The sequence below is a fragment of the Sus scrofa genome, chromosome 6 (assembly GCF_000003025.6).
Source record: "Sus scrofa isolate TJ Tabasco breed Duroc chromosome 6, Sscrofa11.1, whole genome shotgun sequence".
In the NCBI taxonomy this organism is placed as follows: domain Eukaryota; kingdom Metazoa; phylum Chordata; class Mammalia; order Artiodactyla; family Suidae; genus Sus; species Sus scrofa.
Genome location: NC_010448.4, coordinates 60,374,733 through 60,401,334, shown reverse-complemented (window position 1 = coordinate 60,401,334; position 26,602 = coordinate 60,374,733). Strand labels below are relative to the sequence as shown.

The 26,602-nt window shown below is 46.8% G+C and overlaps 1 protein-coding gene across 1 annotated transcript in view; it reads right to left on the bottom strand.

The window, feature by feature from the left end:
* NLRP5 (NLR family pyrin domain containing 5) overlaps window positions 1-25,665 on the bottom strand; it is a 43,239-nt gene extending 17,574 nt beyond the window's left edge. The window contains exons 1-7 of the mRNA XM_005664875.3: window positions 25,500-25,665; window positions 19,562-19,919; window positions 16,726-16,803; window positions 10,993-12,592; window positions 8,042-8,209; window positions 4,767-4,934; window positions 1,709-1,879 (exon numbers count right to left, since the gene is read on the bottom strand). Coding sequence (XP_005664932.1) covers window positions 1,709-1,879; window positions 4,767-4,934; window positions 8,042-8,209; window positions 10,993-12,592; window positions 16,726-16,803; window positions 19,562-19,850 — 2,474 coding nt within the window. The 5' untranslated portion in view covers window positions 19,851-19,919; window positions 25,500-25,665. The remainder of the gene's footprint in view (window positions 1-1,708; window positions 1,880-4,766; window positions 4,935-8,041; window positions 8,210-10,992; window positions 12,593-16,725; window positions 16,804-19,561; window positions 19,920-25,499) is intronic.

Here is a 26,602-nt window from a genome sequence, read left to right as displayed (position 1 = left end):
CAAAGGATGAAGCGCTGTCTGGGTTGGACTTGAAAGGGATCAGGACAGGCTGCCTCAACATATGCTACTGGGGCTTAAAGATTATTTTGAGCTGAAAGCAATTTAGAAAAAGCAAACATGGGAGTTGCTCTCTGCTCTGCACCTATCTGCCCAAAAGCATACCATCTATTTCCTCCCCTCTGTACCAAGGAAAGAATGACCCTTATCACAGTGATGGAGATAGGACTGAGCTAAGTCTTCCTCTAATCTCGATTTTCCATTAATGTCTTCCATATACTTTCCAGTCACTTTCCCATAATTTATCAACCCTAGATGCCCCCAACCCCTTTTCTCTGTCTAGTCCTTCTTCCACAATTCATTACCTCTTGTGAAAATGGCATATAAGCTAAGCTCCGAAGTCTAAATGCTTCTTAGGTTTTCCACTTCCTTTCTGTGAAGCCTCCATGCCCAGTGAAACAATTCACATCCATGCCATCTGCATGCCTTTTCTCCTGCTCATCCACCCATTGTTGGTTTAATTTGCAGGCTCCAGACACTAAACCTAAGAAGAAAAGTATTTTCCCCTCCCCTGCACCGTTGCTGGAAAGAAGTTACATTACCTTCTGCTTTGATTTTTTTTTTTTTTTTAACTCTGGGCTTTAAAGGGTAACTTGTGCTGTTTTGTTTTCAGCTTTTGCTCTGATTTTAGAAGCAAACTTGAACGGACGAAGGATGCTCGTGCCACAGCATGCTTTGGGAGCTGGAGGCAGACACAACCTTGCCCACATTGTAGGGTATCAAGCAGGAAATTCCCAGGTAACAGATCAGTTCCCCAGGTATCAGACGGAAGCTCATGGTTTCATTGTGCCTTTTATTCCCCGTGACTTCAGACAGGGGACTTCCCTTCTTCTGGATTCTATTTTCCTTATCAGTACGTGGGAGGAAAAAAAATTCCTCTCTGGTAGGTTGTTTGTGAAGATGGCATTAAAGGAGCAGAATACTTGGCACAGAGCCCGGCGCTTAAGGATGTCACAGGTGGCAGCTTAACCACAATCCCACGACTTTCAAGGACAGCGGCACTGGTGCCACATCGAGTTTATAACACGTTTTAACTATAATCAGGGAGTTCCCGTTGTGGTGCAGTGGTTAACGAATCCGACTAGGAACCATGAGGTTGCGGGGTTCGGTCCCTGTCCTTGCTCAGTGGGTTAACGATCCGGCGTTGCCGTGAGCTACGGTGTAGGTTGCAGATGCGGCTCGCTCGGATCCCGTGTTGCTGTGGCTCTGGCGTAGGCCAGTGGCTACAGCTCCGATTCGACCCCTAGCCTGGGAACCTCCATATGCCGCGGGAGCGGCCCAAGAAATAGCAAAAAGACAAAAAAAAAAAAAAAAAAAAAAAAGAATGCTGTACATTGGATCTCGCAGACTTAGTCCTCTTCTAACTGCAAGTTCATGCCTTTGGCCATCATCTCCCCCTTCCCCCAACGCCCAGCCCCAGGAAACCACCATCTGCTACGTTTCTTCAAGTTCAGCTTCTGCTTTGATTTTCTCTATCGGTTTGGGGTCAGGAGCAAAGACACAGATGTTACATTTTGGGTCTTTCTCGGACTCCTAGGAAGTCCCGTTTTATGCGCTCTGCTTATGCTCCCGCCAACTTCCCTCCCCCTTTCCCCCCCTGACCTGGATGGTCTCAGTTAAGCGAAGATAACCGGGCAAAAGGGTAACTCACATCAGCTTCTGCAGAGTGCACTGTGTAGACCTCAGGGCATCGCAGAGTGGCTTTATGCTCGGGTCTGTCACCTTGTTTCCTGCCAGGCTGAGGGACTTCAGGCTGACGGATGTAACAAGGACTTGGGAAAGCGCCAGACAAGAGCTGTGGGTTAATCCGCAGCGATCCAACCTGCAGACAGGCAATGTGACACACGGACCCATGGCTCCCCAGCAGCAACCGTTTCCCCTCCCTCACGGCCCTGCAGCTGCTCTCTCCACGTGGGTGGCTCCTGGACGCTGTTTCCCTCGGCCTCGGGGGCTGGGCACGTGCTGTTCCTGTTTGGGACACCCCTCCCTCATCCTCAGCCCCAGGTCTTTGTGTGGTTCAACTTTTCATCCAGGTCTCCCTAGGGTCATCTCTTCTGAGTGAGTCTTGCTGCTTTATTTAACTGTACCTGCCCCACCCTTCCCAGGCCCACCCCTCTCTCCCCAGCATTATTTCCATCTTAGCAATGCTCCCTGGCTGACATTGCCTGCATTTGTATTTGTACTTATAAACAAACTGAATGGAGTTCCCGCTGTGGCGGATTCGGTTAAGGATGCAGCACTGTCTCTGCGGCCATGTGGGCTTGATCCCTGACTAGTGCAGTGAGTTAAGGATCTGGGGGTACTGCAGCTGATTGGATCCCTGGCCCTGGAACTTCCATTCGCTGTGGATGTGGCTAGAGGGAAAGAAATGTATCTGACGGAACACTGTGTAAGTTTAATGTGTAAACATGTTGCTTTGATACATTTATATGCTTGCCAGTGTACCATTAGCTTGTACCGCCATCGTGTCACATAATTACCATTTTTTTGGAGAGTAATTAAGATCTAGTCTCCCAGCAAATGTGATGTTTGTAATGCACTATTACGGTCCGCGCTCATGATGAGCATTTGCTCCCCAGGACCTGTTTTATCGACTAGTCACAAGTCGGTAGCCTTAAAGAGTACATACCCTCAAGGTCTGCCTTGTCACTTGAGCTGCGGTGGTGCAAATGGCACTGCCATCGGAAAAATGGGGATGGCCGTGCTGCCAACCACAGCGGCAGTTGTGAGGGTTAGACGCGCCTCCACAGCGGCAGCCCAGGCTTTGCTCTACCCGTGCGCGAACCTGTTCTTCTACCTGGATGCAGGGCTGGACCACCTTTCCCAGGCTGCCTTGCAATGGGTGTGATCGCAGGACACACCCGTTAGTGAGTTCCTCCTAAAAGAAGTGACTGGACCCACATCTGGGTCAGGTCCATCAACCTCCAGGTGTCCCCGAGCCGGCCCTGCTTCCATAAGCAGACCGTCTGTGCCCAGGAAGATCCTGGAAGCTGCATATTAATGGTAGAACCTGTCAGCCCATGTGGGAGGGCCCCTCCCATCCATCCCACCCCCTTGGTCTATTTTTACACAGGCAGTAAATGCCCTTCTATTCTGTCTCAACCATTTATATTTTTGCATCTTTGTCTCCCAGTACACTAGCACATGGAAAGTGGCATCAACGATCTGCTCTGGAGACTTTTACATGGACCTTTTAGAGGTCTCCCAGCGTAACAGGCGTCTGCTGTGGGAGTGCAGGTGTGTTTTCTGGTTCACTAGTTTTGCCTCCACGCCTCCTGGTGCCAGCCAGAGAGTATCACGCAACCAGAACTTAGTCCGCCTGGTCAGCACATTCCCCAGAGCCCACGAGACAGCGTTTGCAACATAATCTGAGCTCTGCGTTGGTGGGATGGAAGAAAATGAATCTCCCATTGAGCCTGGCATCAAAATCCCTTCCCATGTGGTCCAACCTGTCTTTCAAAGGCACCTCCCACTTCCAGAGTTAGCCTATCACCCCAAGACTTTTCTCCATCCGATGCAGCTTCAGGGGCGTTACATGGAGCTGGTGCTGGAAACGAAGCAGTTCCAGGGTCTGGGAATAAGCAGTGAAGGAAAGAGAACACTCCTGTCCTCTTACATTACCCGAAGGTAAACTCACTAGGGCTCCCCGAAATGGGCTGTCACCTCTCCCCATAGACTTCGAACGTGTCTCTTTCCTTGGCTCCAAATGGCCTCACTCCCTCCTCTCTTTTCTGATAAGGTGTATTTTACGTATTCTTTGAATCCAAGCTCTAGTTACCTATTTGTGAAGGAGAGACAGAGAGAGAGGGAGGGGGACGGAGGCGGGGAGAGAAGGGGACGGGGGGGGGGGGCAGAGAGGGGGACGGGGGGCGGGGGGGACGGAAGGGGGAAGAGAGGGGGAGGTGGGGACAGAGGGGGAGGGAGAGGCGATAGTTGCTTCCTTTTCATTCCCAGGGGTGGTTAAAAAAATCCCACATGGTATTGGGCAGACGCAGCTGCATTTCCATCCTGTAAGGACGTCTATGCTCTGACTTCCTTGGATTTCTGTTTTTAAAGGCACACTTTTCAAGTTAATATGCGGAGCAAAGCAAGCTACTCTTCCACAGCTGCGGTGTGTCAACGAGCTAAGCTGAACAGACCTCATGCTCATCTGCCTCGGAATACACCAAAAATCACCCAGGAGGCAGTGTTTCTCTTTCGTCCCAGCACATCTCATCGGCCACACACATGCCCATGCGTGACAACACAGGGCTCAGAGCCCCCAAATGGCCATGACCAAGATGTCCCAGGATTGGTGAACCCCTACACGAGCTGAATATAAATTTTTGGTGGTGAGCACTCTGCAGGGTTTACACAAGTAGACAGAGAAGGTTGTACTCATGAAACGTCTATAACGTTTTAAGTCAAATGTTCCTGCAACTGAAAATAAACAATTTCGTAGCCTACATAAAAGGGGTGTGTGCCAGAAAAAAAGGAAAGGTATGTTGGGGGGCGGAATACACACCACATCAACCTCGCCGTCTTCACCATGTGCACTTCAGGGGCAGTCCTTATCCACACACCGCCGTGCAACCATCACCACCAGCCACACCCAGATGCCCAGCTCTCTGTAATATTTTAGCAGCTTTCTGTGGATGATCACGTCACTGGAAGAAGGAAGAACCACAAAGCCCTGAAATCCAAAGAGCAAAACCACACCTGGGACGTACCTCAGAGACTCCAGCTGGCAGTTGGGGTGCTTTATGGCTTCACAAGCCATCACAACGTCTTCCTCCTTCAGGCGAGTGCTTTCCAGGTCCAGGTATTTAATCTTACGATTGATAACGAGCGTTACCCAGAGGTGACGGAGACCGGGGGTCACCTGGGCACTTTTAAATCTACAGTGGAGAAAAGAAAGTATGCATCAGACATTTCAGTGTCATTTAATTATATCCTGATTTTCCCGCCTTACTCTTTCCCCATGTCCACTCTGATCTCTCTTTGCATTTACAGTTGACTTTTGAACCCCATGGGTCTGAACTGCTGGGGTCCATTTTGACAGATTTTTGAAATACATAAACGTATCTAAAATATGGCACAAAGGATCCTCTCTGCAAAAGAGAAACTGCAGTTTCCCCTGTGGTGCAAAGGGATTGGCCGCGATCTCTCTGCAGCACCAGGACGCAGGTTCGATCCCCAGCCCAGCACAGTGGGTGAAGAGAGCTGGTAGAGGTCACAGCTGTGGCTTGAATCTGATCCCTGGCCTGGGAACTCCACATGCTGCAGGGTGGCCAAAAAGTAAAATAAACAAAAAAGTGGATATTCAAAAAAAGAATTGTTAAAAAAATACACCCCTCCTCCCCCAAAATAGAGAACAGACTTGTAGTTGCCAAGGGGGAGGGGGAAGTTGGCTGGATGGGGAGCTTGGGGTTGGTTGAGGCGTGTTACTACATTTCCGAGGGATAAGCAGTGAGGTCCTATCCCGTCCTTTGGGAGAGACCACGATGGAGGAGAACCTGACAACAGCATCTGTGTGTGACGGGGTTGCTGTGCTGTCAGCAGGAATTGACAGCACTGTCAGTCAACTATACTCTAATAAAAAAAAAAATGCAGGTAGACCCCTGTGTCCAACGCTTGCATTGAAGCGGAGAGTTTACTCCTTAGGTGGGCATAAGATGAGGGACATTTCGTATGCAATTAAAACGGTGTTTGCTTTCTTATTCCCTCTTCGCTTTGCTTTCCAAGAGTGCTATCACCACACAGGATGCTTTTCTCGTCTCTCGTAGCTCCAGAAACTACGTATCAGCCCAAGGTCACAGGTACGTGCTTTTTAAACATCTAACACTGTTTTCAAGCTTGTTGTTAAGAACATGACTGTGATCTTGTGCACAGAAAAACTGTGTAACAAGTCTGTGTATAGACTGGGCTACTCTGACACAATCGCACTGCTGCCTCTTCATTGTGTAATGAGTCTGTGTGTAGACTGGGCTACTCTGAAACAATCGCACTGCTGCCTCCTCATTGTCCATGCATCAATCGTTATGCCTGCAGACAGATAGGCATTTCTCTCTCCCATTATCCTTTCACTTTTGATGCCTAGTGTTACGTGTATTTATGTACAGACGTGTACATGGTACACACAGCCTCGAAGGTGGTGTTGTGGTTGGAGGTACCCACAAATGATGCACCGTGTAAGCAGACGACATAAGCTCACCGTATCAATAAATGCAGTACCGTGGAGTTCCCGTCATGGCTCAGCAGTAACAAACCCAACGAGTATCCACGAGGATGTGGTTGGATCCCTGGCCCCGCTCAGGGGGTTAGCGGATCTGGTGTTGCCGTGAGCTGTGGTGTAGGTCACAGACGTGGGTCGGATCTGGCATTGCTGGGGCTGTAGTGTAGGCCAGCAGTGGCAGCTCTGATTTGACCCCTAGCCTGGGAACCTCCACATGCTACAGGTGCGGCCCTAAAAAAACAAAACAACGATGAAAAAAACCAAAACCATAAAAATACAGTACTGTAAAAACATACTTTCTCTTCCTTATGATTTTCATAATGACATTTTTGTCTAGCTTACTTTATTGAAAGAGTACAGTATATAACACATATAACACAAAATATGTGTTAATTGACTGTTTATGGATAAGGCTTCTGGTCAAGAGTAGACTATGAGGGGTTAAGTTTTTGGAGAATTAAAAGTTATGTTTGGATTTTTGGCTGCACAGGGGCAGGGGTTGGCACCCCTAATACCTCCATTGTTCAAGGGTCAATTGTATTTCATTTTAGAGCGAGAAATCCTTGAGCACCTATGATGCACCAGGCTCTGAGGACAGCTTACTAAGTGACGCTAATATTCTGTGCTCTGTGGAGCTTAACCTAGTCTGGGAAGACATTTACACAAGTCCCAAGAATTATGCTTAAGAATGAAATATGTTACAGTTTAAGACTAGAGCTATGGATGTGTAGCCAAGCTTAGGTTGAAGAAAAAAGTCAAATGCTAGACTCCATGCAATGAGATATCATTTGGATTAAAAAATTGGTATGTGGCTATATACTTCTAACTGCATGGAAAATTTACAAAAATATATGAAAGTAATTAGGGAAACAGAACGTTGAAGAGGCCTCAAAGAACTTAAAATCCTTCGTATTTCCTGCATCTCTCCATCATTATCATGTATTATTGTTGCAGGACAAATACAGTGGTGACATAGATTAACGCAAATTATAGGAGCAAAGTAAAGCAAAATAAACAAGAGTTTAAAACAGGGGCAGCTAGTGGGGAGGGATTCCTAAGGGAAAAACGAGATAGCTGCTGACAAGAGAAGTTAAGTTTGGTGTAGGACTTAAGATGAATAGGGCGCTATTCACTATTCTGGCATCACCAACCTCCTTGACTCAGCGTAGATTAAGGAAATGAGTTAGAAAAGGTAGACGTAGCTGGAAGGGGAAAATGTTTGCAACCAAGACCTTGACTTGGTCTAGTCTTGAGCATCACATGTGCTTTGCTGGGTCTTAGAAGGCAAAGCAAAGAATAGAACCTTTGTGGAAGTAGAATGAGCCCTACATTTCCTACTGTAGTTGTCCAGTTAGTACCCTGGGGTCTACAACAGACCTAGAACTTATATCAGGTATTTAAATATTTGTTACCTTATTAATCATCCTAAAAGCATTACAGACTGGAATAAAGTCTCCCATAGATCATGCCCTTTGACCTTGCTATTGCCTCAAGTTCTATGATTTGTTGCAATGAACCTCCCTCACTTTTTTCTCCATTAACCAACTCCTATTCATCCTTCAAGAACCCAAGTAAATGAACCCACCTCAGTAATCCCTTTACAAGATCTTGAGGCATTCCCCACTGTGACTTTGGGAACTTGTTCCTCTACCTTCCACAGAATTTATTCCCTCTGAAAACATTTTATAGCTTGCCTTCCTAAACAGGTGGGAGAGGAAAGCTGTGACACAGCCATGCAAAAGGGCATGTAGAGGGGTTGAGAGGCCTTACATGAGATTCTTTATTTTACAAGTTGGTTGCCTCAGCTTAATACAGAGGGTCTTCATGGCCTGTTCACTCAAGATGCTGCCACTCAGGTCGAGATGTTGGAGGTTTGGGTGGGTGCTGAGCACAGAGCAGAGATCTTCCCAGTGTTCATCAAGGGTCTTGATCTGCAGCCTACGTTAGAGAAGAAAACAAATATTTCAACTCATACAACAGCAAAAACAAACAACCCAATAAAAAAATAGGCAGAAGCCCTAAATAGACATTTCTCCAAAGAAGGCATATGGATGGCCAGCAGGCACATGAAAAGATGCCCAACACACTCATTATTAGAGAAATGCAAATCTAAACCACAATGAGGTCCCACCTCACACTGGTTAGAATGGCCATCTTCAATACATCTACAAATAATAAATACCAGGGAGGACCACGGAGAAACGGGAACCTTCCTTCACTGTTGGTGGGAATGTAAGTTGGTACGACCACTGTGGAGAACATTATGGAGGTTCCAGGAAAACAAGGGGGACAAAGAAAAACGGAGCAGGGGCCAGCTTGTAGTTCTGATTGATTGACAATAGGCTCTACTGGCAGTTTATGTTCAGAATGTATACATGGAAATTGCAAAGAATTTGCCTCATACAATCACATAAAAATCAGCTGCTATCTGGATTTCATTAACTGCAAAAAAAAAAAAAAAAAAGAAAAAGAAAACTAAATATAGAAGTACCATATGACCCAGCAATCCCATTCCTGGGCATATATCCAGATAAAACTTTAATTCAAAAAAGCACATGCACCCCTCTGTTCACTGCAACACCACTCACAATAGACAAGACATGGAAAAAATGTCCACTGACAGATGAATGGATTAAGAAGATGTGGTACCTATATGCAATGGAACACTACTCAGCCATAAAATGAACAAAATAATGCCATTGGCAGCAACATTGATGGAACTAGAGACTCTCATACTGAGTAAAGTAAGTCAGAAGAACAAAGACAAACACCATATGATATCACTTCTATGTGGAATCTAAAATATGGCAAAAATGAACCTGTCTACAGAAAAGAAACAGATCATGGACATGGAGAACCGACTTGTGGTTGCCAAGGGGAAGGGGAGGGAGTGGGATGGACTGGGGAGTGTGGGGTTAATAGCTGTAAACTCTGACATTTAGGACGGATAAGCACTGAGGTCCTGCTGTACGGCACAGGGGAACTATATCCAATCTCTTGGGACAGAACAGGATGGAAGATAATATGAGACAAAGAATGTATGTATATGTATGACATTGTCAGTCAACTATATTTTAATTACAAGAAAAAAAATTTTCTTCCACAAGATGGATTTAACAGGAGCAACTGCCACAAAAATGCCAGAGGAGAGAAAGCAGTTGGTGAGGGCAAGATGGGGATGGTTTTAGAGGCTCTGAGGCCAGTGTGGCAGAGGGAATCTCATGCTCTGGGGGAAGGCTCTCCTATCCACCCTGCTTTCAGGCATCTCTGCATCAGAGGGTACACCTCCAGCTCTCCAGTAAGGCTAGAATGTCAATTCTAACTCCCCCTTGATTGTCAAAGGGTGCAGTCACTCTGGAAAACAGTGTGGAGTTTTTCCTCCAAAAATTAAATATAGAACTACCATGTCATCCAGTGACCCCACTTCTAGGAATATACTCAAGAGAACTGACCTCAGGATCCCAAAGAGATATTTGTATTCCATGGTCGCAGCCTATAAAAACAACCTAAGTGTCTGTCAATGGATAAGCACATAAAAGAAAACATGATCTCTGTGTCCACAATGGAATATTACTCAGCCTTAAAAAAGCAAAGAAATCCTAGTTCCTGTCATGGCGCAGTGGAAACAAATCCAACTAGGAACCATGAGGTTGCAGGTTCGATCCCTGGTCTTGCTCAGTGGGTTAAGGATCCGGCTTTGCCATGAGCTGTGGTGTAGGTCGCAGAAACGGCTCAGATCTGGTGTTGCTGTGGCTCTGGTGTAGGCTGGCAGCTACAGCTCCGATTCGACCCCTAGCCTGGGAATCTCCATGTGCCACAGAAGTGGCCCTAGAAAAGGCAAAAAAAAAACACCAAAAAAAAAAAAAAAAAAAAAAAAAAAAAGGAATCCTGCCAGTGGCAACAACAGGGGTGAATCTAGAGGACATTATGTTCAGTGAAATAAGAAGTGACAGAGAGACAGTGTGGCCTCACACTTAGTGATTCCTTTTTTCTTTTTTTTTCTGGCCATACCTGAGGCATGTTGAAGTTCCTGGGCCAGGGATTGAACCTGTGCCACCTCAGAGACAATGCTGGATCCTTAACCCACTGTACCACCATGGGAACTCCACATGTAGATTCTAAAATAGTTGAAATCACAGAAGCAGAAAGTAGAATGACAGTTGCCAGGAGCTGGAGGTGGAGGAAAGGAGGAGATGCTGGCCAAAGGGTACAAAGTTTCATTCGTGCAGGGTGATACTTTCTGGAGATGTAATGCACAAGTCTGTCTAGGAGGTAGCCTTAAATGTTTCCACCACCCACACAAAGAAATTGGTAACTACATGTTGGGGACAGGTGGGTGGATTCGCTTGAAGGATGATTTAAGGTCCATCAAAACACCACGTCATACATAGGTGCAATTTTTACCTGTCATTTTTTTTTTCTTTTTAGGGCCACACCTGTGGCATATGGAGGTTCCCAGGCTAAGGGTCTAATCAGATCTACAGCTGCCAGCCTACGCCAGAGCCACAGCAATGCCACATCTGAGCTGTGCCTGTGACCTACACCACAGCTCAAGGCAATGCCAGATCCTGAACCCACTGAGCGAGCCCAGGGATCAAGCCCTCATCCTCATGGTTCCTAGTCGGATTTGTTTCCACTCCCCCAGGACGGGAACTCCTCTGCCAATTTTATTTCCCCAAAGATGGAAAGAAGAAAAGAACAGGTTGGAGGCAGGGACTCACCCGTGGGGCGCCCTGGACCACGCCTCAGCACCTTCATCCTTTGGGATCCCTCTGACATCCAACCGGATTTTCTGTACATCCCGGCCATGCTGGAGACAGAAAGAAGACACTATGAAGTCCATCGCCCGGTGTACCGGAAGCCACACTTCCTGGAGGCCGGTCAGCGCCACGTGAACCAGCTCCTCGTCTTGGGTCTCGAAAAGGCAGTGGAAGGCGTCAAGGAAGTCTAGTGGGGTGATGGTGTCAGCGTGTTGGCCCAGCAAAGAGATCCAGTGGAGAAGCCCCTGCTTTGCCACCAGGGGGACAGGACATCCAAGAAGGGCTTCCAGTGTCCCCGTCATGCCTTCACTCACGAGGCCAAACAAGAACCTCTTCACCTGGACCAGGTAGACGCTGAAGTCGATTTGTTTGAGTTCCATCAAACTCTTCATGTTCCCAGTGAACAGAGGGAAGGGGTCGTGCTTGGTTTCCAAGCCTTCCAGGATGTAGTACAAGGCAGCACAGAACTCCTGGAGGCTCAGGTGCAGGAAGGCATAGCACTTCTGGCTGCGGGTGTCCTGGACCAGGATGCTCCCATGAACCAGGGCCGAGAGCTCGGGCTCCTTCAGCCCGTGCATGGCCAGGTCCTCACTGGGGAACACAAACTTGGTCTCCCACATGCCCTCCACCGCCAGCCTGCACAAGCCCTTCAGGGTGGCTCTCTCTTCCTGACTCAGACAGCACCGGGATGCATCTTTTGGGGTGAGCTGATGGAACAGGAACGTGGCATACAAGGCCGTGAGGGTCTGGCAAGCGGGAAGGCTCTTCCCTGGAGCCTCCTGCAGCTTCAGAGCCTTGCCGATGAGCGAGCATGCGGCGGACGCCTGGCACTTGTCCCACAGTTCATGGTTGTCCACTACCGAGCGCAACCAGGCTGGCCCCTGTGGATGGTCACGCTTCCCATGCGCGAGAAGCACCTGCATCCTTTTCTGCACCGAGAGTCCCTCCACCAACAGGTAACGGGGAGACAGAAGCAGGGGCTGGAGCTTCTCTATGCCCCCGTCTCTGACCGTGATGATCAGGGAGCACTCAGGAAGCAAGATTTTGTTTAGCAGACGGTGCAGCAGGAGGGACGTGGGCTGCTTTTCTGCCCAGTCGCCACAGAGATGCGAGTCATCGTCTTCGAGGGCCAGGTCCAGGTTCTCGCACCCGTCCACCACCAACAAGAGCCTTTCTGGTTGGGACAAGATCTCCTCCACGGACACCTGGGACTCTGGCCACTCCCTGGCGATGAGCTCTGCCAAGCTGCTCTCCCTCACCCACTGCATCTCTCCGGCCCTGAGAAAAAAGCCATAGGAGAACATGCCCGGGTAGAGTTTCCCCTGCGCCCACCACAGCAGGATCCTTCTGGCCAACGCCGACTTCCCAACGCCTGGCTTTCCGTGCAGAACCACCGTGTGAGGCCTGAAGCCCCCCTGGTCTGGGCTAAAAGCCCCCGACAGCAAGTGTGTCTCTCGACGGTCAAAGGCAAAATGCTCTGAACCGCCCACGGGTGTGTCCAGCTCCGGGGAGAATCTTGTCATCACATGTGTCCTGTAGTTCTGTTGGTCATCTCTGTGGCCTGAGTCAGAACAGGAGAGGGGTGAAGAACAGGAAAAAGTTTGAACAAAGTCTGGATTTTATTTTAATTTATTATTATTAGTTTTTTTGGCCACAGCATGCAGCAGCTGGATGTGGAATCTCAGTTCCCAGCCAGGGACTGAACCAGGGCTGCAGTGGTGAAAATGCTGAGACCCAACCATGAGATTCCCCAGGGAACTCCCAGAAAGTCTGGATTTTAGTAAAACAAAAAGGCAAAACAAAACCCTAGTGGAACTCAAGTCAGACAGTCTACGTCTGTGGGTCTTTTGTTTCTTCCTAGCAATGTCCTGATACCTAGTTCTGACTCTCCTTCAAAGATCTCTTCCTCAGAGCTTAAGAATGTTCTTCAAAATAGCTGTGTCCCTTTAACTTGATGTATCTTTCTAGCACTTAATACCTGAGACGTTACACTTTTGTCTGCTTATTGTCTCTCTCTCTCCCCAAGTCGTCTATGCAGGGGAGCTGCCTTTGTGGCTCAGTGCTTAATGAAGCTGACTAGGATCCACAAGGATGAGGGGTCCATCCCTGGCCTCACTCAGTGGGTTAAGGATCCAGCGTTGCCGTGAGCTGTGGTGTAGGTCACAGGCTCAGCTCAGATGCTGTGTTGCTGTGCCATAGGCTGGCAGTTGTAGCTCCAATTCAACCCCAGCCTGGGAACTTCCATATGCCATGTGTGCGGCCCTAAAAAAGAAGAAGAAAAAAGCAATCGTCTATGCAGGGATTTTACTAACCATAGTATCTCCACTATTTGTAACAGTGCCTCATGTCCTGTGGACACTCAACTGTGTCTTTTTTTTTTTTATTATTTCCCCAATACAATTTTTTCCCCACTTTACAGTGTGGGGACCCAGTCACACATACATATATACACCATTTTTTTTCTCCCATTATCATGCTCCATTGTAAGGATCTAGACATAGTTCTCAGTGTGACACAGCAGGATCTCATTGTTAATCCACTCCAAAAGGAATAGTTTGCATCTGTTAACCCCAAGTTTCCAATCTCTCCCACTCCCTGCTCCTCCCACTACCCCAGGCAACCACAAGTATACTCTCCAAGTCCATGATTTTGTTTTTGTTTTTGTCTTCATTTTGGTTGCATCCACTGCATGTGGAAGTTCCTGGGTCAGAGATCGAACTCACACCACAGCAGCAACAATACTGGATCCTTAACCCATTGAGCTACAGAAAACTCATCTGTGTTAAATGAATAATCTACCCCAAACACGCACATGTGGTTTCTGAAAGACCAAGAGGCTTGGGGGTGCAGGGGCTGTGTGTCTGGTCCTGAGCTCCAGACCTCAGGGGAGGCATGCATGCCCAACTCCAGCCCAGGACAGTCAGGCTATGATGGAGAAGCACCTCCGTGTGATGAGGAATTCTGTGCTGTTTAAGGAGGCAACACAGGAGTTCCCGTCGTGGCTCAGTGGTTAACGAATCCGACTAGGAACCATGAGGTTGTGGGTTCCATCCCTGGCCTTGCTCAGTGGGTGAAGGATCCAGCGTTGCTGTGAGCTGTGGTGTAGGTCGCAGACGAGGCTCGCATCCCACGTTGCTGTGGCTCTGGCATAGGCCAGCAGCTACAGCTTTGATTCGACCCCTAGCCTGGTGAACCTCCATATGACGAGGGAGTGGCCCAAGAATTCACGAAAAAAAAAAAAAAAAGAGAAGGAGGCAACGTAGCCTTTGAGGTGAGACAGATCCCACCCGGAACCCCGAGCTCTACAGCGTCTCTGTATTGGACCAAGCTGCCTCATTCTGTGGCCCTCCATTTCCTCACCTATGAGACGTGCATCTCCCTCAAGTGCTGCAATAACACATTTAAGGGAAAAAAGTGCGTCTGACATTTATCAGCAGAGGGCCTGGCAAAAATGATCTGTGGCCACTGTTTTCTTTACAAACCATGATTCTTTCAACATCACTTTCTATTTTATTCCCAACATTTGTCATAAACGACAATTCTTTTTTTTTTTTTTTGTCTTTTTGCCTTTTCTTGAGCCACTTCTGTGGCATATGGAGGTTCCCAGGTCCAATCGGAGCTGTAGTCTTCAGCCTATGCCAGAGCCATAGCAACGCAGGATCCGAGCCACGTCTGCAACCTACACCACAGCTCATGGCAACGCTGGATCCTTAACCCACTGAGCAAGGCCAGGGATCGAAACTGCCACCTCATGGTTCCTAGTCGGATTCGTTAACCACTGAGCCACGATGGGAACTCCGATAAATGACAATTCTTTTATGCATTTAATTGCTTAGACCCTAGCTTCTGAGGTGAGTCCATGAGAAAAATACCTTATCATTTTACCTCCATGCCTGTCACTTCTCTTAGCAGCCTCTGACTTTCAGCAGATATGCAGCAATGACACCATCCTCTAGACATCAAAGTTGCCAGGAGCCTACATCTTAAACCTTCTCAGCGCAAAAAAGAAATGGCAACCATGTGATGGGCTGGAGGGCTTAGCTACCACCACAATAGTAACCAAGGTGCGACATTTCAATGTATCAAATCGATGTGTTGTGCACTTTGAACTTAAGCAGTGTCTCCTGTCATTTATGTCTCAATATAAATAGACAAATCCACAAATGCACAGGAAAAATTCCTATCTCGGGTCTCTTATATACGCTGGTTCTACCATTCTTTTTTTTTTAAAGAACAAAAACATCAAGACTCTAAACAAGTGTGTGTGACACTTACCAGCCCTACATCTCTACAAAAAAAATTCTGTTAAGCTTCATTGTTCTGCATCAGGAAAGTCATGAATAGATCTGGATTAAACTTGCAAGCAGCAGACCCTCTGAGGTCTGAACAAAATATCTGCTGAGCTCAGACGGATGCATGGTCTTCAGACAGGTCGGACCTGTGCTCTTGGGTTGTAGATTTTTATAGAGGTATGGGAGCTCCAGGAAGATGGACTGCCATTGAACCCAGCCTTTCTTGGCTTCCTCCTCAGCCACCTTTAAGACATCCATGGATTCAATGACCATGTCTGTGTTTAAGGGTTCCCCATCTCCCTCTCCAGTGCCAACTTCTTCCTTAAAAATCCAGGGTCTCACTTGTAATTACTTGTACTGTTGCCTAACACTCTGCCCTGTACACATGTATATTTTAAAACAAAAGATTGATTATTAAATATAATTTTACTAAAAAAAAAAATCCAGGGTCATATACCGAATGCACTTCCTTAAGGGATCTCCAGTTCAATGCTTTAAAAATTCATTTCAGCTTTTATCTGCAACAAAAACTTACTCCTGGTAAATTTCCTGGAAGTGATAATTAGAAAAAGGGCTTCTACTTGTGAACTTTATTGGTGTATAGTTGACTTACAAACTTGTGTTTGTTTCATGCACAGCAGAGTGAATCAGTTATACATACATCCCTTCCTTTTTAGATTCTTTCCCATACAGGTTATTACAGTTCTGAGTGGCCTCTCCTGAGCTGTGCAGTAAGTAGGTCCTTATCCCCTGTTTTACATATATGGTATGTATTGTGAACTTATTTTGGAACAGATACTTGGCTCATTTCTTTATTCATAAATCTACTTTTAGCTCCATATCATCCCTCTCTGGGAGTTTGTTAATGAGTAAGATGGGGATTTTAACACCTCCCTTATGAGGTTGGTATAGAATTCCATGACGTGATCATAGAAGGTGAGAACAGCGCCCGGCCCATAGCAGGTGTTCTAGAAATGTCATCAATGTTGATATTTATTACTACTCATCTCGTCGAAGAGAGACAATACTGGCAGCTGTTAGGCTTTCAAGTATCTGCCCAATGAATGATGAAGTAATTCATACCGGCCAACATAAATTATGCTGTGCAGGTGGAATCAAAGCTGAGGTGGAGGTGATTTCAGAGACTATGATTTCCATCACCGACTCCCAGCATTAGCATCCATCAGGGTGTCTGAACCGAAAGGTGGGAGCCTTTCCTGAACCTTTGTTTTTCTGAAAACCCCAAACAGCAAAGTCTCCTAGATAATCTACCAAGTAGCTTATCAAGGTAATAGTATCTTAGCTGACACGAAGCATCTTCCCCCAAACACTTCCTTGGAGATAAATGTTAACAGCAGCCTTCTTCACACATGTCTGTTCTTCCATGCCTCCCCCCACTCACCTGGCACTTCTTCCAGGCTTGGACCTTGGTCAGTCTTTGCTGGTATAGAATCTTCTGCTATTTCAGCCAGAAAATATTCTGCAATTGAGAGCAGGTGCGAAAATGACTCAATAAAGCCATGACAATTACCCAAATCAGGGATGAGCCCAATCCCCTGCCCAAATCACTGAGGGCAGCCAAGACTAGTCTCACCATTTATTCCCTGACGAGCCTGCAATGAAGACAATGTAGACACACCGTGGTGCTCCAATACCACCCACACAGTGAAGCAGCAGAGGTTCATTTATGGTAAAGCGTGTCTGATTCTGAGCAGGTAAGTGTCCACTGCAGTCCCATTTTGGCTGCGTGACCTTGGGTACCTCCTATGAGGTATCTATTATGGTTATTGATAGCCATAAACTCCTGGGCTTATCTTCCAGAGTCATCTTCAACTACTTAATTTCTTATTTGATGCCTGGGAGTTGTCCAAATAGAGGTATCTTCAACTCATGAGTTTTTTTTTTTTTTATTAGAGTTGATTTACACTGCTATGTCCATTCCTGCTGTACAGCAAAGTGACCCAGTCATTATATATATATATATATATACACACACACATTCTTTTTCTCACGTTATCTTCCATCATGTTCTGAGATTGGATATAGTTCCCTGTGATGTACAGTAGGACCTCACTGCTTATCCATTCTAAATATAGCTGTTTGCATCAACTAACCCCAAACTCCCAGTCCATCCCACTCCCTCCTCGCATCCCCTTGACAATGACAAGTATGTTCTTCATGCCTGCGAGTCTGTTTGTTTTGTAGATAGGATCATTTGTGCCCTATTTTATATCCCACATGTTAAGTGATATCATTTGGTATTTGTTTCTCTTTCTGACTTACTGCACTTAGTATGAAAATCTCTAGGTGCATCCATGTTGCTGCAAATGACACTATCTGGTCCTTTTTTATGGCTGAGTAGTATTCCATTGTATATCATGTACCACAACTCATGATCTCTAATGCCGACTGCATCCCCTCGTCCCCCTGCTCCATCTACTTGCTGCAAAACATCTCTTCCAGTGTTTCCTGGGAGGGGGCAATGGAACTGCATCCTCCCAGGGGCTTGTGCCAGTAACTTGGGTACCATGCTTGCTGTGCTATCTCCTCCTCAGAAACTGTTATGTCTGCTCACAAAACATCTTCCAATTCCACTTACACATTTTCTTTAACTGCCATCACCACCCTAGTCCAAGCCAGGTGTATTTCTCCTGTGGGATGCCAGAAAGGACTCCTAACTGGTCCTAACTCACATCGGTTTGTGACTCATTGTGGCCCACTCACCCCCTCAGCAACAGTGTTGATGTGGGCATGTGATAGTGTTCAAGGGGCAGGGGTCCATGCAGTGTAACTGCTTAGGCTTTGCTATTAAAATTACTTTCAAAACGCTGTCTGACTTCCAGCCCATCTCGCTATCTTCATCTCCTGCCACATCCTCTCCAACTTGTCACAGTCCCTCCGCCTTCTTTCTCTGTTGAAGCCTTCTAATGCTATCTTTTGCTCAGAATGTTCGTCCCTACCCAACTGGCTTGGTTCATTCCTTTTCTTCCTGTTTGTCTCAGCCGACACCTTACTTCTCCTGGGACAGGATTCTATGCTTCACTTTCCTCTCAGGTGGAATAGGAACCTCGCACCTATTTTTTTTTTTTTTTTACACCATCCGTTTAAAAATTGACCGTTTCTCTCTCTTCCCTACTGAAGCAAAAGCTCTAAATCTCTGGCATGTGACACATGAGAATTTAAAGATCAGCTAAGAGCATGGTATGTCAGCTTGGTCATCTATTAGTTGATGAACTTGGTAGAATCTCTATTTTAGCTTCTTCCCTGGGGTGCCTGTTTCGTTGGGAGGGTTTGAGAAGGAATAGAAAGGCATATGGCAGCTTCAACATGGCATCTGAACTGGGGGATTGAATGGTTAATTTCATCTATTATTTTAATTTTATAACATTCATTCCCTTTGCATAATACGAACGTGTTTTCCACCCCAGGGCCTCTGGTGAAGCTCAGAGGGAATAGTTTCTCTTCAAGTTCTTTGCAGCTACAGTTGAAGAACTACATGGCAGCATGCAGTACCTGTAAGTCCTTGGCAACAGTCTGACGCCTTACACCTGGGACGCTAAGGTTTTGTCCGCGATTGAAGGAGGGAATTCCTCCTGATAAAAGAGAACTCTTTTCTTTACCTTTCTCCTAAATACCTTAAGATAACTATCTCATTTGATCTAAGCACACTGTTCTAATAGGGGCACCAGTCATCTGAGGAAGGTCAATCCTTAGAGAAGTCCCTTTAATCTTAGTCCTTCAATGTGGGGCAAGAAATAAGGGAGACACCTGTTGTACCACCATTGGCCTTCTCAAAAAAATGAAAGAAATTTTGTTAACCACTTTCTATACCTTATCGAACCATTCCAACCAGACATAGGCGCATCATAGTGATGGTCCCCAGATGTGCAATCTAAGGGTCAGAGCAGGAGGGCATTTGCCTGAGGTCTTACAAGTGGTGGCATCAGAGCTCAAGCGTGGCACTTTTGACCCCAAATCCTGTCTAAAGGATTCCAGCAAATTTTGTCCAGGTTGAGGGTCTGTCTATCCATTTCTTCTCCTTCACTGTCTCCCAGGATGGAGAGGACTCTACTTTCCAGCCAGGGAGGTGGACCACTGAGGTAGCTCCTCCTCACAGCTCAGATGCACCTTGTGGAGGTGGCCCCACGGAGAGAACAAGGATACCCTCCCCCTTCCCGTGGGAGCTTGAGGTCACCTCCCTCTCTTCTACCCCTAGACCTGCCCCGAGTCACACTCACTTTTCATCTCATCCCTTGCCACCTCAGAGAGTGCAGACAGGTGCATCTTTTCAAAGATGTCGATGGAGATCTTCCAGGCAAAAGAGTCTTTGTAATGCTCGTGCAAGAGGGAGGTGAGATGCTCTGAATTGGCATCATCCACTTCGGCCAGCGGGAAAGAGCACGTTGCAAGTTCTGACGTGGTTTCCTTGAGCCATTCCTTAAATGTCTCAAACTCTTCTTTGCCTAGCTGCTTGAAACACCACTGCAGTCCATAGGTGGACAACGAGGATAGTTTGGTGTCTCCCATCTTAATGCAAGGCTGAGAGCTCAGGTTTTGATGGAAAGGGGATTCTTTGGTACACGAAGCACATAGGACCTGTGGGGAAAGTGACATGATTCAAAAAGAAAAGTTGCCTCAAAGTCATTCAAACAGCAAACCCTCCTACACGGTTGGTGGGAATGTACATTAATACAACCACTATGGAAAACCGTACAGGGGTTCCTTTACAAACTAAACATGGAACTACCATATCACACCCAGCAATCCCACTCCTCAGTATGTACCTGGAGAAAACCGGAAGTTGAAAAAATACGCACACTCTAATGTCCATTGCAGCCCTATTTACAAGAGCCAACACATGGAAGCAACCTAAATGTCCATTGGCAGAGAACTAGAAAAAGAATATGTAGTATAGACATACAGTGGAATATTAACTCAGCCATAATGAAGAAAGAAATGATGCCACTTGCAGTAACACGGATGGATCTAGAAATGATCATGCTCAGTGAAGACAAAGACAAATGTCCTATGATATCATTTTTTACATGGAATCTAATAAAAAATACAAAAAGAACTTTTTTTCAGGAACATGTTTTATTCCAGTAAGTCTAAAATAAATATATTAATAATCTAGACGCTTTTTTTTTCAATCTCAAAAATTCCAAATGATTAAACTGACCTAGTTGGTACTTATCATATATATATATTTTTTTTTAACTGAGGAATAATTTCGTTTATCACATCTGTAGTTGTATAATGATCATAACAATCCAATTTTACAGGATTTCCATCCCACAGCCCAAGCACATCCCCCCATCCCCCAAAACTGTCTCCTCTGGAGACCCTAAGTAAAAAGAACTTGTTTATAAAACAGAAACAAACTTGCAGATTTTGAAATCAAATTTAGGATGTAGCTGAGGGGCAATGTTGGGGGAGGGATACATTGGGAGGTTGGACCTGGCATATATAAGCTACTATATATAACATAACGAGGACCTACTGTATAGCACAGAGAACTGCACTCCATGTTCTGTAATAACCCACGTGGGAAAAGAATCTGAATAGCAACAGTATGTGTATATGCGTAACTGATTCGCCTTGGTAGTAACACCACGTTGCCAATCCAATATATTCCAATAAAATTTAAAAAATAAATACGAAAAAATCCAACAACAACAAAAAGGATGTTGCACAATAAAAAAACTTTAAGGATTCAAGTCGATGCCAACTTGCTCCCCCCCCGCCCCGCCCCCGGAGGAGAAGGACTAGGAGGCGTGTGTTTGCTGGACATTCCCGCATGGGGCAGGTGAGGGGTCTGCTTTGAAAGCCTTCACGTCAGGCGGGATCAAGATGGCGGAGGCGCAGGGCGGGGCGCTCACGTGCGCCCCAAACTCATCAAAAACCCGTCCACATGGGGAGTGATGCATACACCACATCTACCGAACGCCGGCAGAGGACCTCAGACCTCCAAAACGCGCAAGAAACCCTTCACCTAAGGGGAAAGAACACAAGGGAAAAAAAAAAAAAAGAGAGAGGAAAAGGCATCAGGAGGGCAGCAGCAGCCCTGAAAGGGAGCCGAGAAACAGGAAAAGAACGCTCGCCCTGGGAAGCCACCTGCCTGACACCTCAGAGAAAAATGCAGCAGCTGGACCGAGGACGGCAAAGCAGAGAGGGAGCCGCACGAACGTCTGCACCCCCACGCGGGGGGGGGGGCACCCCAGCGTGAGACGCTCCGGTGGGGGCTGGGCGTTGAGATGCAGGCTCTGGAGGTCAGTGCTGGCAAGAGGACCAGCGGTGGCTGTGTGGGGACAGCCTGAGGGTCGGGGAGGACGCCTGGGTCAGCGGGAGGAGCAGGGCGCCACTGCTGGGGAGGGCGGGGCGGGACCCCCCGTGGGAATCCCTTGCTCTGCGCATGCGCAGACTCTCCACGTGCGCGCCCGTGCGCAGGTACAACCTGCTGCAGCGTTTGGGAACTCCTGAGGTGGGCGCCCCCCCCCCCCCTTCCGTGGAACAGACTGTCTTAACTGTAGAAGCAGGACGGATCAGATGACACAAGTGCCTTCCACGAAGTCTCCTCCCCCCCACCTCCCCAGATTGTGAGTTCAGAGAGGTGAGCCGGTAAAATAAAGTTGAAACATTCTATAAGAGGCTCTTCCAATCAGTGCAGGAGATCAATAAATAGTTTTATTTATTAAAATGAGCAAAGGATTTGAACAGCTCAAAAAAAAAAACCTCTGGATACGCTAATTATTTGTTTACTTTTTTGCTTTTTAGGGCCGCACCCACAACATATGGAAGATCCCAGGCTAGGGGGCGAATTGAAGCCACAGCAAAGGGAGATCCTAGCCTTGTCTGTGACCAACGCCACAACTCACAGCAATGCCGGATCCTTAACCCACTGAGTCGGGCTGGGATCAAACCCACGTCCTCATGGATACAGAGCCAGCAAAGGAACACCCGTTCTTTTCATTATCTTTTCCCGTAACGATTGTCACAGAAGTGCTGCTCTATTTTTGATGAACGTGTCCATCGGTGCCATCTCTTTGGAGGGCAATTTGGCAACAAGTATGCGTTTTTGTGTTTTGTCCTTTTAGGGCTGCATCCACGGCCTATGGAGGTTCCCAGGCTAGGGGTCAATCGGAACTGTTGGTGCGGGCCTATGCCAGAGCCACAGCAATGCCAGACCCGAGCCTCGTCTGCGACCTACACCACAGCTCACAGCAACACCGGATCCTTAACCCACTGAGTGAGAGCAGGGATCAAATCCACAACCTCAGGGTTCTTAGTCGGATTCGTTTCCGCTGCGCCTCGGCAGGAATTCCAAGTACGCGTTTTAAATGCAGTTATTATTAGCTAGTCTTGTCCACAATAGCAAGACCGAAGGCCTTTCAGGAGTTGATCAATAAGAGCTGGGTTCACTCAAGCACTGAAGCACTTTGCGTCCTTAAAAAGGCTCAATCATCAGCGTGGGTTGGTGCCTCAATCCATAGGAACTTAACATAACACTCGCTGCCCCACCCCGCCCAGTGTACCCATTCTCTTCCGGGGTTGAGCATAAAATGGATTGAGGGGGTTGAACTAATGGATCTGAGAAAGGACATAATTTAACATTTTCCCATATTGGTTTGCTTTGCAAAATACTAAAGCTATCGCCCATTAAAAAATCATGTTAAGGAGTTCCCATCGTGGTGCAGCAGAAACAAATCTGACTAGAACCATTAGGTTGCGGGTTCGATCCCTGGCCTTGCTCAGTGGGTTAAGGATCTGGTGTTGCCTGAGCTGTGGTGTAGGTCGCAGATGCAGCTTGGATCCTGCGTTGCTGTGACTCTGGCGTAGGCCGGCAGCTACAGCTCTGATTCCACCCCTGGCCTGGGAACCTCCATATGCCATGGGTGTGGTCCTAGAAAGACAAAAGACAAAAAAAAAAAAAAAAGTTAATAGAATCTAATAGAAATACATACATTTTACTAAAACAATTGAGACCTTACCACCATGACTCATCTATGAAAAACAGAAAAAAAAAAAAAAAAAAAAGGAGGTGAACATTACTTATGGAGAGACAAAGTTTATGGCTGGGTCACTCAAAGCAGATGCCTCGAAAGCACTTTCCTCAACATTTCTATACAACATTTACGTAAAGTATTGACCCTACTGGGAAAATATTTCTAAAATGCACTAAAAGGTTACATCCTAACCACAGAGCAGCTAACATTCCCTAGGTTAAATTAAATGAAAATGATATAGAGAGCAGACTTGTTGTTGCCAAGGGGGCAGGGGTGAGGGAGGGAGGGGGAGTTTGGGATTCACAGAGGCCAACTATTACATTTAGAAAGGATACACAACCAGGTCCTACTGAATAGCACAGGAACTATATTCTCTATCTTATGATAAACTGTAATGGAAAAGAATACACACACACACACACACACAAATTACTTTGCTTACAGCAGAAATTAACACAACATTGTAAGTCAACTATACTTCAATAAACTAAATTTTAAAAATACATGAAAAATTTCCTAGGTTTATTTTTCCCTCTAACATAAAACCACCTTGATACAGGGAGATTGAATACATAAAACAGGGAGTTCCTGTTGTAGCTCAGCAGACATGCATCTGACTAGGATCCATGAGGACCCAAGTTTGATCCTTGGCCCTGCTCAGTGGGTTAAGGATCTGGCGTTGCTGTGGCTGTGGTATAGGCCGGCAGCTACAGCTCCAATTTGACCCCTAGCCTGGAAACCTCCATATGCTGCAGGCGTGGCCCTAAAAAGATAACAAACAAACCAACAAGCCCCCAAACCTCCCCATTATTTGAGTTAGGTGACTAAATGAATACAGGAAGCTTGTTTAAAAGAGAATGCATTTCAGGTTGTCAAACCCAAACAGTATCGATCCACCATTTGAATTAAACATTTGCTTCACCACACAAAGCCATCCAGAGAGATTACAGGAGCCAGAACACCGTCCAACCCTCAGGGGTAATTACCACATCACTGTGGTTTAGAGACGGGTATTTTTAGGGTGATATTGAGAAGGTTTCTATGCTCGGAACTAAGAGCCATGGAAGTGGAAGAAGCTAAGAATGAAAACAGTGTGTTCTCTTTTAAATCCCTTTTCAGGAGATGTAGAGCATCTCGTGTAAACTTTGTATCAACAGTATCAATCTATAAAGATTCCTGCATTACTGTAACTCCGAGGGTATTACTGTCCTCGCTTTCCAGAGTGGAGAGCTGACGTTCTGAGGAGGAGAGCTTGCTCTGCTTTAGGAAGGAGCATGGCCAAACCCATCCGACTCTAATTCTCCATCTCCTCTAATATATTCTGGAGGGAAACCCACATGTTAAACCCCCAAGACAGGTGAGTCGAGGGGCGGAGAGTCCAGGTGGAAGGAATAAGGGGGGACAGGCTGATGGACCCCCTTCTCCCATAAAATCGAGGTGGGGTTGGTGAGAAGGCCAAGGCCTTCCAGGAGAGGCAAGAGGGTAGGTTGGAGGGCTAAGTCAAGACGATGGTCAGAGCTAATTTCTGGGAACAAATGACTCATCAGAGCTCCGTTTGTCTCTATCCTATAGGTACTAATTCCTGCAACACCTTTCTACACAGGTGTCTTGAAAAATCCCATGGAAACAGGTAAGACTCCAGGGCATGAAATCAGACCCAGTTTTGAATATTGATGTGCTTCTTGGTGCTCCAGGAAAAGCCACTTAACTCCTTTGTAACTCAGTTTCCTCACTTGACCAAGAACCCCCTCAGGACTGTGCAGCACTTCAATGACCCTGAGCTGCTGTTATCACCTTATCTGCAGAATTTACAGAGTAATTTGCCCGGACTCCTTTAAGACGTGGAGCAGACTTCTGCTGATCTCCACCCTGCTCTGTGAGCTCAGAGCACCCCAACCCTACCCTTTACTTCAGACCTAGAGCCTGGAAAGGGTTGCGAGATGTATGGAGGAAATACCCGAGACACCATGTGTGTTAGAGGTGGACCTTTTCATGAAAATGGGGAGATGGGGCACTTCCTTCTTGCTAAGGACACCTTTGGTCCCTGGACTCCTGCTAGTTTATACGGAGAGGAGGAGGGCAGAGCGTAGGGCTCACTGAATGGGTTCCCACCAGGAATGGAGGAAAAATGGGGAGAGAAAGATGTGGGAACAGGACAGAAGAAAACACTCACCAGCTCGCCTCCTCACCCCCAAGACTAGATCCCAACTGGCAACGACGGGGCGATGGGTCTTTGGGGAATCCTGGGCTGGTGACGTTGTTGCCGTCCATTGGCTGCCACGGCTCCAAACAGCCAGGGTAGATGTGGGGCAGCTGCTTTCTCTACCTGTATGCTCCACCCCCTTCCCACCTGTCAGGTGAAGATGCTGCATCACCCTTCCTAACCTGTGCCCAGGCCCTCTGGACAGAAACAGCCCTCACCTGGTTGCCCCAGAGCAAGGATGTGTGTGTCTCTCCTGATTTTACCTGACCTGGCATTTACCATTCTTGAATGATGCTGCTCTGGTTTGTTCAGTTGATTTTCTCCATGAAACTTATCCGGACTCCTGTGAGCTCATAGTATGTATTCCTGTTTGTGATCAAATAAATCCCCTGCCTTCTAAAGTACCATCTTAACACTGCTAATGATCAGGAAACGCAAATCCAAACCACCTTGAGCGCTCACCTTATACCTGTCAAAATGGCTATCATCAAAATGAGCTCACGTAACAACTGTTGGCAAGGATGTGGAGCAAAGGGAACCCATACGCCCTTCTGGTGGGAATGTAAGTGGGTGCAGCCATGGTGGAAAACAGCATGGAGACTGCTCAAAAAGCTAAGAGTAGAATGGCCATATGACCCGGCAGTTCCACTCCTGGGTATGTACCTGAAAACAAAACAAAGCAAAAACACTAATTTCAAAAGATCCATGCACCCCAGTGTTCATACAGCGTTACCCAGAATAGCCAAGATAGGGAAGCAGCTTGAATGTCCATCAATAGATGCATAAGGAAAATGTGGTATATATGAACGGTGAACTACCACTCAGCCATTAAAAAAGAATGGAATTTTGAAGTTCCTGTCATGGCTCAGTGGAAACAAACTCAACTGGTATCCATAAGGATGTGTGTTCCATCCCTGGCCCCACTCAGTAGTGAGCTGCGGTGTAGGTGGTAGATGAGGCACGGATCCAGAGTGGCTGTGGCTGTGGTGTAGGTTGGCAGCTGCAGCTCGGATCTGACCCCTAGCCTGGGAACCTCCATATGCCACACCTGCAGCCCTTGTCAACAACAACAA